Source organism: Molothrus ater, chromosome 2 (assembly GCF_012460135.2).
Source record: "Molothrus ater isolate BHLD 08-10-18 breed brown headed cowbird chromosome 2, BPBGC_Mater_1.1, whole genome shotgun sequence".
Classification (NCBI taxonomy): domain Eukaryota; kingdom Metazoa; phylum Chordata; class Aves; order Passeriformes; family Icteridae; genus Molothrus; species Molothrus ater.
Window position 1 is genome coordinate 72,688,493 of NC_050479.2, and position 14,257 is coordinate 72,702,749.

A 14,257-nucleotide genomic window follows, 5' to 3' on the forward strand; every position below is an offset into this window, starting at 1 on the left:
TTTTGCTCAGGTATATCTGACACCTGACGGAGGGCGGCGCATTCGGCGGCCGGGGCTCGGCGCCCTCCGAGCGGGCAGCGGCTCCGGCGGCGCGGGGAGGGCTTTCTCACGCTTCTATCCTCAACGGGAAATAAACTCTTTTATCCCCCAGGAAATCCCGCGGAGGTGGGATGGGTCATCTGCACAGTGACAAACATTTTAAAATCCACGGAGACAATCCGCTTGGAGCCTCCCGGGTGAGGAGGGGGGCTTGCTGGCCCGGCCCGGCCCGTCCCGTGTGGAGCCGCGGCGGGAGGCGGGGAGGGGAGGGCAGAGGGAGGGCCGGGTGCCCGGGGGCTGCAGGGCGGCCGCCAGAGGTGCCGGCGCCGGGCGGGGAGCGCGGGCAGCAGCAGGCAGGGCACAAGGCAAGGCACAGGGCAAAGCACAGGGCACGGCGCTGGGCGGGCAGCAGGCAGGGCGCAGGGCACGGCGCTGGGCAGGGGCTGGGCAGGGGCTGCCCGCCCCGCCCCGCCGCTTCTGCCACAGCCCAGCCGAGTTTGGGGGCGCCTCTTTCCCCCGCTTAAACGACCTATGCGCCGTCTCCGCCCGGACTCTTCCGCAGGAGTCGCGCCCTTGCTGCTTTACAAAGCCTTCCTCCCGCCAAGCGTAAGTAGAGCGGGCCTGGGCTGCGCCGCTCGCCGCCGGGCAGAGCCGGCACAGGGGACGTGGGCACGCCGGGGGCGGGAGCCTGCCCGGGCCTCTGCCCGCTCGCCGTGTCCCCCGGCCGTGGGATGGGCGCCGGGGAAGGGCAGGGCGGGGCCCATCCTGCTCGTCCTACTGAGGAGGAGTCGTGGCAGGCGCCAGTCGTGGCCCCTACTGCTCTGAGTACCTTCCTGAGGGACCCTGGTGCGAGTGTCCCTGCCGCACCAAGGGAGCGGTGTGCAGGCAGCGGCGTTCACAGATGGGACGGTAACTGAGCCTGGTCTGGCAGGGAGAAGTGTCCAAACCTCGCCAAGTACCTCAGAAGATGCAGTGGAGGACAAAGTAACAATATTAATATCCAGGATGGTTGTGTAGGCACGTGTAATATCTTCCTTAAAAGTTGTTAGTAGCATGTGAACACTGATGTGCATTTCCAGCCAGTTTTGCACTTGGAGTAAAGTCTTAAATATAAAGCAGAGCCAGAATTTCTTCCAGCGTTGTAAGTGGTGCTGCACAGAATGATGGAGTTCACGAGCATAACCCGAGATGGTTCTGGGGTTCCACTGACACTGATCTACTTTCAGTAGAAAGAACACTTTCTATTGGTAATGGGGAAAACGGCTGGGTGGCCTCCCTGCATTTACCTCACTCGGTTCTCATCTTTGGTCCGAGAGTTACCAAAACACACCAGTTACTCACTTGTTCACGTAGGACTCATAAGTGATGCAAAGTATTGAGATGAATAAATATTCTTAGGAGGGTATGGAGCTTGATGAAGTAAAAATTTGCCAGTGTTATAAGCAAAAAAAAGTTGTTTCATTTGTGTCCTTTTTTTTCCTGTAGGCAAAAAATTTTTGTGTTCGTTGCTGACTCACTGAAAAAATCATATAAGCCTGGCATGTTATTAGAAATCCCTAGTGTGTTAGGTCTTTAAAATACTGACATAGATATGAAAAATGAATTGAACTGAGTAGTCAGCGATACTAGAGGTATTTACCTCTTTTATTTAAAGGTAAATCAGAGAATCCTGGTGGAACATTTTAGAATTAAACTAGAAAAAATTTAGATTGTTTCTATAGTATGAAAGTGTACTTTGAGGAGTTTGAACAGGGTCTCCTTTGCAGTTACTTTAACTTACCTGAAGTCCTCTCAGACAGATACTCAAATGTTGGAGTCCGTGCTTTTCTGCAGTAAAAAAGGGTTTTAAGTCTTTGGATGCCAGAAGGGCTCATCTTTCCTTTGTGTATCTGGGGCGGGGGGCGGGACGCTCCTGCAGGGCGCAGTTTTTAGATCTGTGTGGCTGATGGCATGTGGGCACCTGACAGCTCTGTCTCATTCATGCTTCACTCGCTCGGGATGTAGGACTGCTGCCCCCATGCTCCACGGCTGTTCCGCAGTCCCCCGGTAGCTCCACTCCACACCCTTCACACCTTTCAGCTTTACTGGTAAGTCACTGTCTTTTCCTTCCCACCTAGAGCTCTAAGATGGCATTTGAATCTTCTGGGGGAGAAAAGGGGTTGCTTTTTGTTCCTGTTTTTCTCCTGCAGCTAATGAACCAGAACAAGGGCTCCAGCAGGGAAGAGGGGAGTTTAACAGGTGGGGTGTAGCTCTCCTCTGGCTCAGCCCTGCACTCCTCGCACTTTTCCTTTACTCAGGCCAAACTTTCACTCAGAGGTCAAGTGGAGTCAAGAAGAAGTCTAAAGAAGTTTTGCCTGGGATTTAAGGAGGAGGCTCCATAGCAGTAAAGTAAGTTCAAGGTAATAGCAAGATCAGTTAAGGAATTAATTTTTAACAAGTGTTTAAAATACAATGAGAGTGGTGATAGATGTGTCTGAAAGTATGACACTGGGAACATGAAGAAAGGTATTTTTCAAATCCTTGTTGAAACAAGTTTACAAAATGAACTGTGAAACTTCTATTGTGATTTATTAAACACTCACCATTGTGTTTCATATACATGTACATTGCCAAATGCCATTAAGTTTCACTGGAAATTATAGTAGCTCATTCTGTGCCCACACATATGCCAGTTTGTCTGGAAGTACATGGTCACGCTGCAGACTTTCTGCAGGATGACTGCTTTTGTCTCATTTAAGTTAGCAAAGTTAAGAACCTGGTAGTGGTGGAGATTCCTGATTGTTTGGTGTAAAAACAAAGTAAATATTGCAAGTTGTTTTCACAGCTTTTTTTTTTTTTTGTCATACTGCTTTATAAAGTAGATATAATTTTGAAGAAAAAATCTAAATCCTGAGTGTTTAGACTGTCACAAGAAATTACAGGAAATGTGGCCTGAATTTAAGAAATTGTATTCTGACAAGGATATCTGTTAAGTTTCTAAATATTTGTTATGGGACATCTTTTGGATATACCAGTATAATGAAATCATAAATACATCAAGTGTCATAATCTGGTAATGTATGTAGTACAGCCGTGTACTTATTTGTGTTCATATGTGTATACAAATACATAAATACGTGCATGTTGAGTAAATTTATAAATAACAAAATTTTGTACACCTAGTACACATAGTGATGAACCTCTTCAGTGACATCATCAGAAATAAAAATAACTGGAAAGTTTGGTAATGTCACATTATAATTATTCTTATCCTGCAGAGGGATATGACATTGCAGCTTCTAAAATTTAGTCTTGCTTTCTTGTTCTCTTTGTTATGTGCAAAGTGTGTTTGTGCATGTACTAAACTAGTAATTAATAACACAACATTGATTCTTAAATGCCATGCCAATTTTTATGAGTGTCCATTTTTCAGTGTGGTCTCAAAGGAATGATTTTCTAATACAAGAAATACAATACAACAAAATACACCAAATAATACAAGACTCCCAGTTCTTATTAAATGATATGAAGGTTCATGAAGTCCTTGCTTTTCATAGTTTCATACTGTTGAATTAGATTGTTTTCTGAGACAGATTCTCTGTCATTCCCTTGTGGGTATTCATGGACATAATGAAATGCAGATAAAGATGTTTCATTTCGTAATCTGCATTTTTTTCCAAGCACAAAAAGAAAAAATGTCTCCTCTCACAATCCTTTTTGGAAGATTAGGTCTTAAGAGTTGCCTGTCTTTGTAGCACGGAAAGTAATTCTATACAGTTGAATTTTATATAATACTACAAAAGCAAGCTTGGGATATTCTCAGCTGAAATATTGAGTTGTGGCCATTTAAATTTAGACATAGGTATTCTTGAACTCACTAGGGAAAAATCAAATATTCTCTGAGCATTGTGAACTTTCTGTTTTCATTTAATGTGATTTAATAATGATTTGTATCAAGCCACCCCTTTGCAGTTGTTGGTGTGATTTTTGGACGAGTTACACTGGCCTTAAGAATTGCTTACTGAAGAATGTATTGACAGTGAAGAAAGACACAGGACCTGGATTTCTGGGAACTCTCCAGCCAGTGGAGATATGTAACTTTGCATTGCCCTTGGAAAAAATGTCCTTCCAGTATTTATGTACTATGGACAAGACACGTTTGTGGTGAAGGCAGCAGTTGCTGCAGTTCATACTAGGATGTACACTGAGATTCTTCACCTCTGTGCAGCTGAGATGCTGTGAAGTATCTGCTCATGGTTTAGACACTTTGTCTTGGTGTGCAGGATGAATTTGCACTCTAATACACAGAAATAAATATTATAGCTAATGTAAGCACTAAAATAGCTTTTTTTTATGTGTATCCTCTGAGAAGTGCATTGTGTCTTTGGTGTCCTGAATTAACTCAGCCGGGGCATTGCTGACCTGTTGTAAAAAGAAAAAAAATCTTGAGTAGTGTTAGTGATTGGAGAATGATTAAGTTAGATGGATTTATTATTTGTCATTTTAACTTCTGAAAATTGTTAATGTTCTTCTGTTAATCACTAGATAAATTCTCAGAAAAGCACAAAACATCCTGTTTTCATTGTAGACATCATTGCCTGCTCAGTACCTGAGCTGCCTATTTTGTTTTATCCGGATGGAAAATAAAGTGAGGCAGAGTGTATTGAACTGAGAGGCACAGAATAATGGAAAGTATAGCAGAGAAAGGAAATATTGAACTTGGGTTTATGCTAAGCTTCTTTAATCCATCAAATATCACATTATTTATTTTGCTTTTCCTACATTTTCCCACTCATAATGAGAACATGCCTGAACAACAGTTTAGTTCGATTCAAAGCTGGAATCTTCAAATGATTTTGAGTAAAAAAAAAGTATAAAATTAATTCATTACTGCCGTAAAAATTATTATTTGTCAAGATTAAAATTACTTAACCATCCAAAATATTTTAAACCTTACAACATTAAGATGGATGGTTAAATTTTAAAGTAATATAAACATATTAAATTAAGACTATGAAAATACTATAACAAAATTTATTCAGCTTTGGGCTACTGTTTTAAGAGGAGAAAAAATACACTCTTCAAAAAGAATCTGAATTAAAAAAAAAAAAGATTTCAGGACAGGGAACGTACACAAAATCAGTATTTTGTTGTTAGTATGGTTTCTGGTTTATCATGTTATATTGGAAAAATAATTCACTTATATTAAAGGGAATGCATTTTTGAAGAATGTCAAAGATGTATTTTTAGGGGGAGTTTTTATTAAATTAACTTAGTGTGATGAAAAATGAGTTAGTATACCAGGATTTATAGAACTGCAAAATACTAATGGGTGTGTTGTTGCTTTTTATGTGAAAGCATACTGCTCTACAGTTATAGGTATTTCATTGCCTCACAGTAAAATCAAGTTATAAAAAAGTACCTTAAATAAATTTAATTTCTTTCATTGCCTAACTAAAAGCCTGAAAGAAGTTCAGGATAGACTTTGGAAGTACTTATTTTGGAAAACCAGTGTCATAATTGCGGGAAATTACATTAATGTAATGATGAGAATAGTACACTTCAGTGGTAAATTCCTAGCTGTAGCCGTGAACAACTTTTTTTTCTCAGGAATTGTAAGACACCCAGGTGTTTGGATAAGAAGTATAAGCATAGTAAGATGTGATTAAGTTATATAAAAATATTCTAAGATTTTTAAACAAGAAGGTAATTACTTTTCTGATAGTGGTTTTTACTCTATGCAAATTGTTAAATCTGAATTACAGTTATATACAAGTATTTCTGAAGGTATTGAAGTTAGCTGAAAGCAAATTTTTTAATTTGTTTTTAGTTGAAGGTTGACATATAAAATATAGTTGTGAGTTTATTTGGGGAATGAATTGTACTTATATATATTCCAGCATTCTTACATTTAATCGAGTTAGGAACAGGCCAAGGATAAGAGAAGTGATACCAGGAGTTTTCTCTTGTTTCTCAATTGGAGGAAGCTTGTGAGGAATCTGATATTAAAAAAAAATCTCACACTTTAAGCCTTTCCAAATCAGCAATTGTGTCTCTGCCTAGAATTGGACTTGGGAGGCCCATCATGCATGAATTGGTGGAAACTGCTGAGAATATATGCCAGTTGTTTGTCACAGAAATAAGGTCATAGGATGTAATTCTGTTTTTTTCCAAGAAAATATCTGTATTATAGTTGCTGAAGTGACCTTGAGTTTGTTGTTTTGGTTTTTTTGTTTTGTTTTGTTTGGTTTTAATGACGTTGCAGTAGTTATGGTTCAGTAACACGAACTGCCAGGACAGTAGGGGAAATAGCACAGAAACGTTTTCACCATTCCTTGTGCAGAATTTGTCATTCTTCCCAATATTTCAAGTTATTAAAGTGTCTGGGTTTTTTTATAAATAAACAAATTTAAATATGATTAGTCTTTGAGAACATGCTTGTTGAGTTGTACAAATTCCAAAATTCAACTGTAAATTCCATTGGTTTTGAGTAATTGTTTTTCTGTGTTTGTACAGTTTGAAAATAGTAGAGGCCCAGTACTAACTTTCTGATTGCTGAAGTAAATAAGTTCTGATAGCAATAAAATTATTAGAGTTAGGCAAACTTTGCATCACACTCAGGATACCAGTGCAGTTGCATTAATAGTAGCCTTGTTCTGTTTAATTGATCTGGTTTCTACCTGTTCTTTTCTAAATAAAAGCAGGAACAGATAGAGCCATCTCAGACAGAGGAAACAGAAATAATGTTATTTTAAATATTTAAGTCTTGTAGAAATTCTGACTTACAAATCCTTCTTGCCAGTTGTGTATAGGCCTGTATGGGCTCTGTGAGATCATTTTAAACATCTCCCTTCTGTGCTTACCAAAGCCTGTGGTTGTGTGGTCTCAGGGTTATCTAGTTCTTAATATATATGTGCGCAATATTCTGCAAAAGCAAGATAAGAAATATCATTTGTCGATCAATCTGTTCTGCCCCAGCGCTGTGCAATTCCAAGATGTTTTACCATTGCTCTAATTGCTCTGATGTTCTTGTTGTAGGTTAGAAATCTGAAGCAATGGGTGACTGGAGCTTTCTGGGGAGACTGTTAGAGAATGCGCAGGAGCACTCCACGGTTATTGGCAAGGTTTGGCTGACGGTACTGTTTATCTTCAGGATCCTGGTGCTGGGGGCTGCTGCTGAGGAGGTCTGGGGAGACGAGCAGTCGGACTTTACATGCAACACTCAGCAACCTGGTTGCGAAAATGTTTGCTATGACAAAGCCTTCCCCATTTCTCACATCCGCTTCTGGGTGCTGCAGATCATTTTTGTCTCCACTCCAACCCTCATCTACCTGGGCCATGTCCTGCACATTGTACGCATGGAGGAGAAGAGGAAAGAGAAGGAGGAGCTGAAAAAGAAGGGGAGCAGCAAAGATGGCAACTACCCAGTAGCAGCAGCAGCATCTGGCAGCAGTGGTGGAGGAGGCAGCAATAACGTCAAAGATCAACCTATTGTCAAAAGGGGGAAGGAGAAGCTCCCAATCCGTGATGAACGTGGTAGAATTCGTATGGGAGGTGCCTTGCTCCGTACTTACGTCTTCAATATCATATTCAAGACTCTGTTTGAGGTGGGCTTCATTGTGGGCCAGTACTTCCTATATGGCTTTGAGCTAAAGCCGGTTTACCAGTGCAGCCGCTCACCTTGTCCACACACTGTGGACTGCTTCATCTCGAGGCCCACTGAGAAGACAATCTTCATCATCTTCATGTTGGTGGTGGCCTCAGTCTCCCTGCTGCTGAACATGCTTGAGATATATCACCTGGGGTGGAAGAAGCTTAAGCAGGGCATGACGAGTCAGTACATCCTAGAGATGCCTGTTGCAACAATGACACCAGTTATGGTAACAGGGGAGTCCAAACCTGTTTCCCTGCCGCCGCCAGCACCACCTGTGGTGGTCACAACTGCCACGCCGGCCCCTGTTCTGCCTGACACCCGTGCTGTCACACCACTGCTGGCCCCAGTGACCATGGCATCGTACTATGCTACAGCTGCTCCAAGACCGCGGCCCTCCTCCAACACGACATCCATGGCAAGCTACCCCGCTGCTCCACAAGTTCCTGAGGAGAGGCACCGCGCTGTGACTCCCACGCCCATCTCCACTCCCGTCACCATCCCGACCCCCATCCCCACGCCCACGCCGGCTGTCATCAACTACTTCAACAGCAGCAGCCGTGCCCTGACATCTGAGCACAACTGGGTCAACATGGCAGCTGAGCAGCAGGCGAAGGTTTCCTCCAGCTCAGCAGGCTCCTCTACCCCCAGCAGCGTCCGGCATCCCCTTCCTGAGCAGGAAGAGCCACTGGAGCAGCTGCTCCCACCCCCGGCCGTGCTGCCCATTGCCGCAGCCAACAGCGGCAGCAGCGCCAGCCTGAGCGGGGCGAGCGGCAGCAAGTGGGATGTGGAGGGCGAGGTGGAGCTGTCGGGGGCACGGCCCATGTCGGCCGCCTGCACCACGGTGGAGATGCACGAGCCGCCACTGCTCGTAGACACGCGGCGCCTGAGCAGGGCCAGTAAGTCGAGCAGCTGCAGAGCCCGGTCAGACGACCTGGCCGTGTGAGGCGGTCGCCCTGCTCGGGGAGCGGGTGCTGGAAGGTGGAGTGGGCAGGGGAGCTGCCTGGGGAGGCCAGGCCTGGCGTGGGTGAGGAGGCCTGGGCTTCAAACTTAGACGCTTGCTGTTTTTGCACTCTGTGAGTTGTAGTGGGGAAAATTATCAACATTTTCTAATAGGTCAGGGGTGACCGAAGCGCAGCCCGTGGGCCAGGGGCTAGTCCCGCTTTCCTTCATGTTCACAGCAGATCCCTCAAGGGCAGCTGTAGGGGAGGCCTGCACAGATTACAGGTGGTGATGGTAGCTGGTCGTGTGCCTTGAGGCTGACTTCCATCTGAGAAAAATGTTAATATCCCTGGTGCCCGTGCACCTGGCTGTCATCTCCCTCCTGCCCTTGCCTTCACTTCAGCTCTTTCCCAGAAGCTCTCCATGAGCAGATGCAATGACTTTCTTTCTTCCTCTTAAATCTTACGTAGCCCTACGTAGGGTGGTATATTGCCTCTTGGCACCTGTTGTGTCTACAGACCAACTTGCCATACTAAAGGTAACTCAGTTTCTTCCACATAACGTGCCTTATGAAGCCTTTGTGTTCATGGCAAGTCACCGATGCGGTCCTCGGCCAGGCAAAGTTTAGGGAACCCCTGGAATAGATTTTTGAGGTTCTTCTTTCCATAATTTTTTTTTTTTTTTACTCTTGACCTCTTAGGAAGTGTTCAGTTTGACCTTCTATCCAGTGTTTGCCAACCATGATCACACCATGTTTATAAGCCTGCAAATATGTTTGAGCATGTTTGACTATAATTTTAGCTGACTTCTAAAATTGCTTACAGGAGGACAGGAATTCAAACCACACCTTGGAAATTATTACACAGAACAATTTCTCTTCAGAAAGCAAGGATTATGATTTCAATACACAAGTGGCTCCATACATTGCCCGTGGACAGACAATTAGGATAAAGTACAGCTCTGCATTTTAGACTATTAGATATCAGCATAAGTTTGTTGGAAAAATGCTTTTTAGAAGTGAACTTGAGTGCTTATTTTTAAGTATTTGAACATTTTGAGAATAATCTGTAGGTTTAAAGTTACTTGACTGTGTACTTAATAATTTTAGTTTGATCTTTGATCTTACAAGAAAATGTAAGAGGAAAAAACTTACTAATGATGAAATTCCCAAATCAACATTATTTCCTGTTGTGTACCCTTTAACATCAATCTGTAGTGTCTTTAGGTCAGTGAAAACAGACTTAGATAATATTGTATTGCAGATAAAGTGGCTAAAATATCTGGGCAATGTGGTGGCTGAAAGGTCTGAATCCAACTGAAGTCACTTTCAGAATTTCTGTTCAATTTAACAAGGAGCAAGATTTGGGAGTGGATCTTGCAGGTCTTATTCAAGCAAGACTAACATTCACATGAAGTTTTGGGAGCCAGAAGAAATTTAGATTTTGGGCCTTAGAAAAGACATTGAAATCCTGCTTTTGAAAAATGTGTGTGTCCCTTAAAAATGGGTGAAGGAAAGTACTAGGGTTTTTTTTCTAAGGTGCATCTTTCCTTTCAACAGGCTCTGTCCTTTATTCCCTCCTAAACAAGATGTTAGAATTCTGCATGCCTGAATAAGCTCAGGAGAGTTTCAGTACAAAAGGAATACAGAATTAAGCCCAGCTTCTGTTCTAAGCAAACTCCAAAAGAACTAAAGCTTGGTGTCAGTCCTGTTGCTGCTATAAATCCAATGTACTGTAACTGGAAAAGAGCAATCAAACACAGTGGGATAACCCTTTGCATCTTCCAAGTGTTTGGCCTGGCAGTGCAGTCCTTACTCAGGCAATGCAGGGTCAACCTGTAGCAAGTAGTTAACATTACCAGTTATTTCTGCTGTTAAATGTTTTCCTGAGCATGCTTATTTTATTCAACAGTCAAAATATATTCCCACCACACAAGATTAAACATTTTTGCTGCTTTCTGAGTAGTCAAGATTAGCTTCTTATGATCAGAAGCACTGTTCTGCAACCTTTGGGCATGTTGTCTCATGACTTCCTTGTCCTGCTTGTGTTGAACCAGGTGAGGAGAAGTCCTTCTGCTTCCATGGATCTTTAGGGCAGCCACTGCATTAAAAGTCATTGTGTAGTAGTACAATAAAGATATTTATTATTCAGTATCCAGCTTCAGGCATTCTGTCATGGATTTTCTGTGTTATAAGCCATAAAAACCCTTTCTGCAAGAAAACTAAAAGCCAAGTTCTGCTTTCTATTGTATCCATGCAACTATGCTAAACATAGACTAAAGTTGATGAAGTTGCCTAGATGTAAACAAAGGCAGAGATTAAGATTCAAAATTTTTAGATTTACTAGCATCTATAGTAAGCAGTTTTGTAAGTTTTGATAAATGCCAGTTAACTACATTGCTGAAATAATGCAATATATGCATCTCTGTGTTTTAGTACATTGGAGTTTATGGGCTACATTTTCCTTTGTTCCATGCTTCTGAAGGATGAAGTCAAAGTCTTTCTGGAGTGTATTTATATAAACCAGACCACCTGGAATGTGTGCTTTTAATATCACTGCCTGAGAGCAAAACTGATGATGTTTGATGGGGCTCTGCATCTTGCAGCCCTTACTTTAGTACTACCCTCACAGAGTGTGTCCTGCAGGATTGCATCCATATTGTATATAAAAAATAGTAAGAGAGATAGATTAAACTTAGGGTCAACTGAGACTTAGGCTGAACTTTTCAAGTTAATGTGTGTGGTTAGACCTGCAGAAAGTTCAGATGCTTTTGTGGAATGTATGGTATTTTCAGCCAGAGTAACTACTGGAAAGCTCTAAAAGATGGTTTTTCCTGTTAGGTGAAGCTCGGGGGGAGAAATGTAACTCTATTGCAACCCCTAAGAGAAGTCTGAGAGAGCAGCCTCTGCACCCAGGCAGTCCTGGTCTGAGAAAGCAAAGCTACAACTCACAGGTTGCGCTTATAAGATCAGCTTAAGTTCCATCACGTAACTATGCAGCGTCACGCCTCTTCATTGCCTGCAGTTTCATTTGGAGTCCAGTAACTGTTTCTTCATTTAAGCCCAGGTAACTGTTTTGGCAGAACTCCTCCTTAGTGCTTACAACTGCTTGTAGTTGCTGCATCACATCTGGATTCAGATTTGTTGAAAGAAAAATCTTACTGGTGTGGCCAATTTTGAGGACTTCAGTCTTTACTCATGAACGATCACTGGATTCAAGATCCTGTGAGTCAAGTGCTGAATTCTGTGCAGAATTGTGCAGTTCTAGAAAATATGTACAAACAACCATTGACTTGCAGAATAGAGTCTATTGGCAAAAATTATCTGCTAATTTCTAAGTTGTTGACCCTTTCCTGTCAATTAATTAGAAAGTTTCATGGGAACTGGAAGCAGGTGATACCCTGATTTAACCCAGTCATGTGACTGTTCAAACCACAATTTTGAAAGACCTCAAGTGCACAGCTAAGATACAAAACCAGTAGGTAAGTTACCACAAAAGCAGACGTCAGAACAGAATCATGCCTGATATTAAGCGGACTGAAAAAAAAACCTACTAACTTTTGCTCTTTGAGTAGAATAATTGTAGGAAGACTTGTTCTCTCTTACTTGAAGTTAAAAAATGCTGAGGTAAGCTATGGAAAAGAAAACTGAAAAAAGATACTCTTTGAACAAGTTACCAGGTGTATGATGTGCTACTCCTTTTGCAGTATATTTGTTGTTCAACAAGGCACTTAGAGCTAATTAAATGTCTGACATTTTGCAGCTCTTAAGATTATTTTATGGTATGAATACATAAGTGTAGGATCAGTAAAATAATAAAAGCAAGCTTTAAAAATCAGATCACTATTTAGGTCCTTTTTCGGTTAGTCATGGGACCACCTCCTCAGCTGCTCCAAACTGTTGCATTCCACTGAGTTCATGTGTGTGACAGCAGTCTGCAGGAGCAGAGTGTTGAGCCCCCAGGTCTTTTTGTTTTATACAGATACTAACACCATGGATTTGAACAGGCTGGGTTTTTTTTTAAATTCCAAATGTTTTACTTTGATTCTTCTTCTGAAAAGTGTGCTCTTGCAATTTTGATTTTCTGAAGTTTACATTCAGTTTTTGATTTCAGATTGCACATTTGGATGAAATAAACTGCTTTCTAAGTTTACATTTGTATAAGAAGTAAAAGAATGACTCTGCCAATGTGTTAAACATGGGAGAAATGTCTTACTATAACACAGGAACTCTTTAGACATAAGGCAGTACCATTAAATTTAACCTGATCACTGATGCATAGTATCAGCTTTCTCTGTGTAATTAAAGTATGGGCATTGGATATATAGGGAGCACACCATGGGGGAAAAAAAATTCATCATGAGTTCAATTATTGCCAAATAAACTAAGGCTCACTCTTGTTCATATGCCTTCCTGTGTGTTTAGAGCTTCAATGACAAAAATTAGCTGTGACATATGTCCTTTACGAGCTAAATTTACAGCCTGGTTTAAAATTCCAGACAAAGTACTTGTGAATAAACACTGCACTGTTACACTGTAGAAGATTTTACAAAAAATAAATTAAATGTTTTGCTTTCTAGGCAAAAATATGGTTCTGAGCCTGCAAATACAATTTCATGCAAGTTATTTTAACTTTTGCAAATAAGACCATTAAAGGCAATGGGACTATTTGCATAAACTAAAAACACTGGTGTATTAAAGAAATTGTAGATTTACATTTTAAGTTTGCTGTAAGATGCCAATCTAATTCTAGAGCTGTCAGTTCTTGAAGAGTTTTGCAAGATGTGTGAGCATATTTTAAGGTGGAGAGTACATTGCTATTTGCATTGCCACTATTTCTCACAGTTAAAGGGTTCTGAAGCATAAGAAAGCTTACTCAGAACTTTTTTGTTGCTTTCCAGATGTTTGTCTTTTACATGACGGAATCTGACAAAAAGCATAGCAAGTTTTCTGGGCAGTCAGGAACTTGTAGTAACAATAAAACCAGCAAACAGTACTGTCTTCAGAGAAGTGCCTTGTATATTAAATTCTGTAAGAAGAAGGTTGATGTAAACGTTAATTTACCTCATATGTTTACAAAATTGTGACTAAATAAACTTTTTGTACCACAGCATTGTCTCTTCTAGATTAAATTTTCATGGTTGTGTAGATGGTCTTTTAAAATACTAATGTGACAGAAGAGTTAGCTCCCTCCCTTTATCACTTACACTGCTGCTTCCTTTCATCATGTGAAGTGCTCACTGAACTGCATCTCTTGGAAAACTGGATGCTGAAACCTGTCTCCCTGCAGAACTCCCAGTGGCTTCAGAGGAAGTTCACAGTCCAGAAGACACGTGGGAGCAAGACCCACTTGAGCATGTGCAAAGGGGAAATGCTGACTGCCTTGACATCAGTGGGAGGTCTGCTTCTGCCTTCCACCAAATCCAGGTTTCACTCCTGGCTCCTGCCTTGACACAGGAGTCACTCACTGTTCATCTCATGCAGTGTGACACTGGCAGTGACTGCCACCTTTCCCCCCAGTGCTGACTCACTAACTTTGATTTAACCATCGAGCTGCTGTGCCATGAGGCTGTCACCTATAAATGCACGAAGGGTTTTAGTGCAGGGAAAGTGTGTCCTTACTGAGATAATGTGGGCTGTCCACTGCA

At 41.9% G+C, this 14,257-nt stretch overlaps 1 protein-coding gene across 1 annotated transcript; it reads left to right on the top strand.

Annotated features, from left to right (window-relative positions):
• The first annotated feature begins 7,073 nt into the window (after positions 1 to 7,073).
• On the top strand, positions 7,074 to 8,615 carry GJA3 (gap junction protein alpha 3). The gene has a single exon (XM_036404144.1). The coding sequence runs from the start codon at positions 7,074 to 7,076 to the stop codon at positions 8,613 to 8,615; it is 1,542 nt and encodes a 513-aa protein (XP_036260037.1).
• Positions 8,616 to 14,257: the final 5,642 nt, after the last annotated feature.

Bases quoted from the DNA above. Each gene is read 5' to 3' on its own strand.
- GJA3 (XM_036404144.1), top strand. From the start codon at position 7,074: ATGGGTGACTGGAGCTTTCTGGGGAGACTGTTAGAGAATGCGCAGGAG.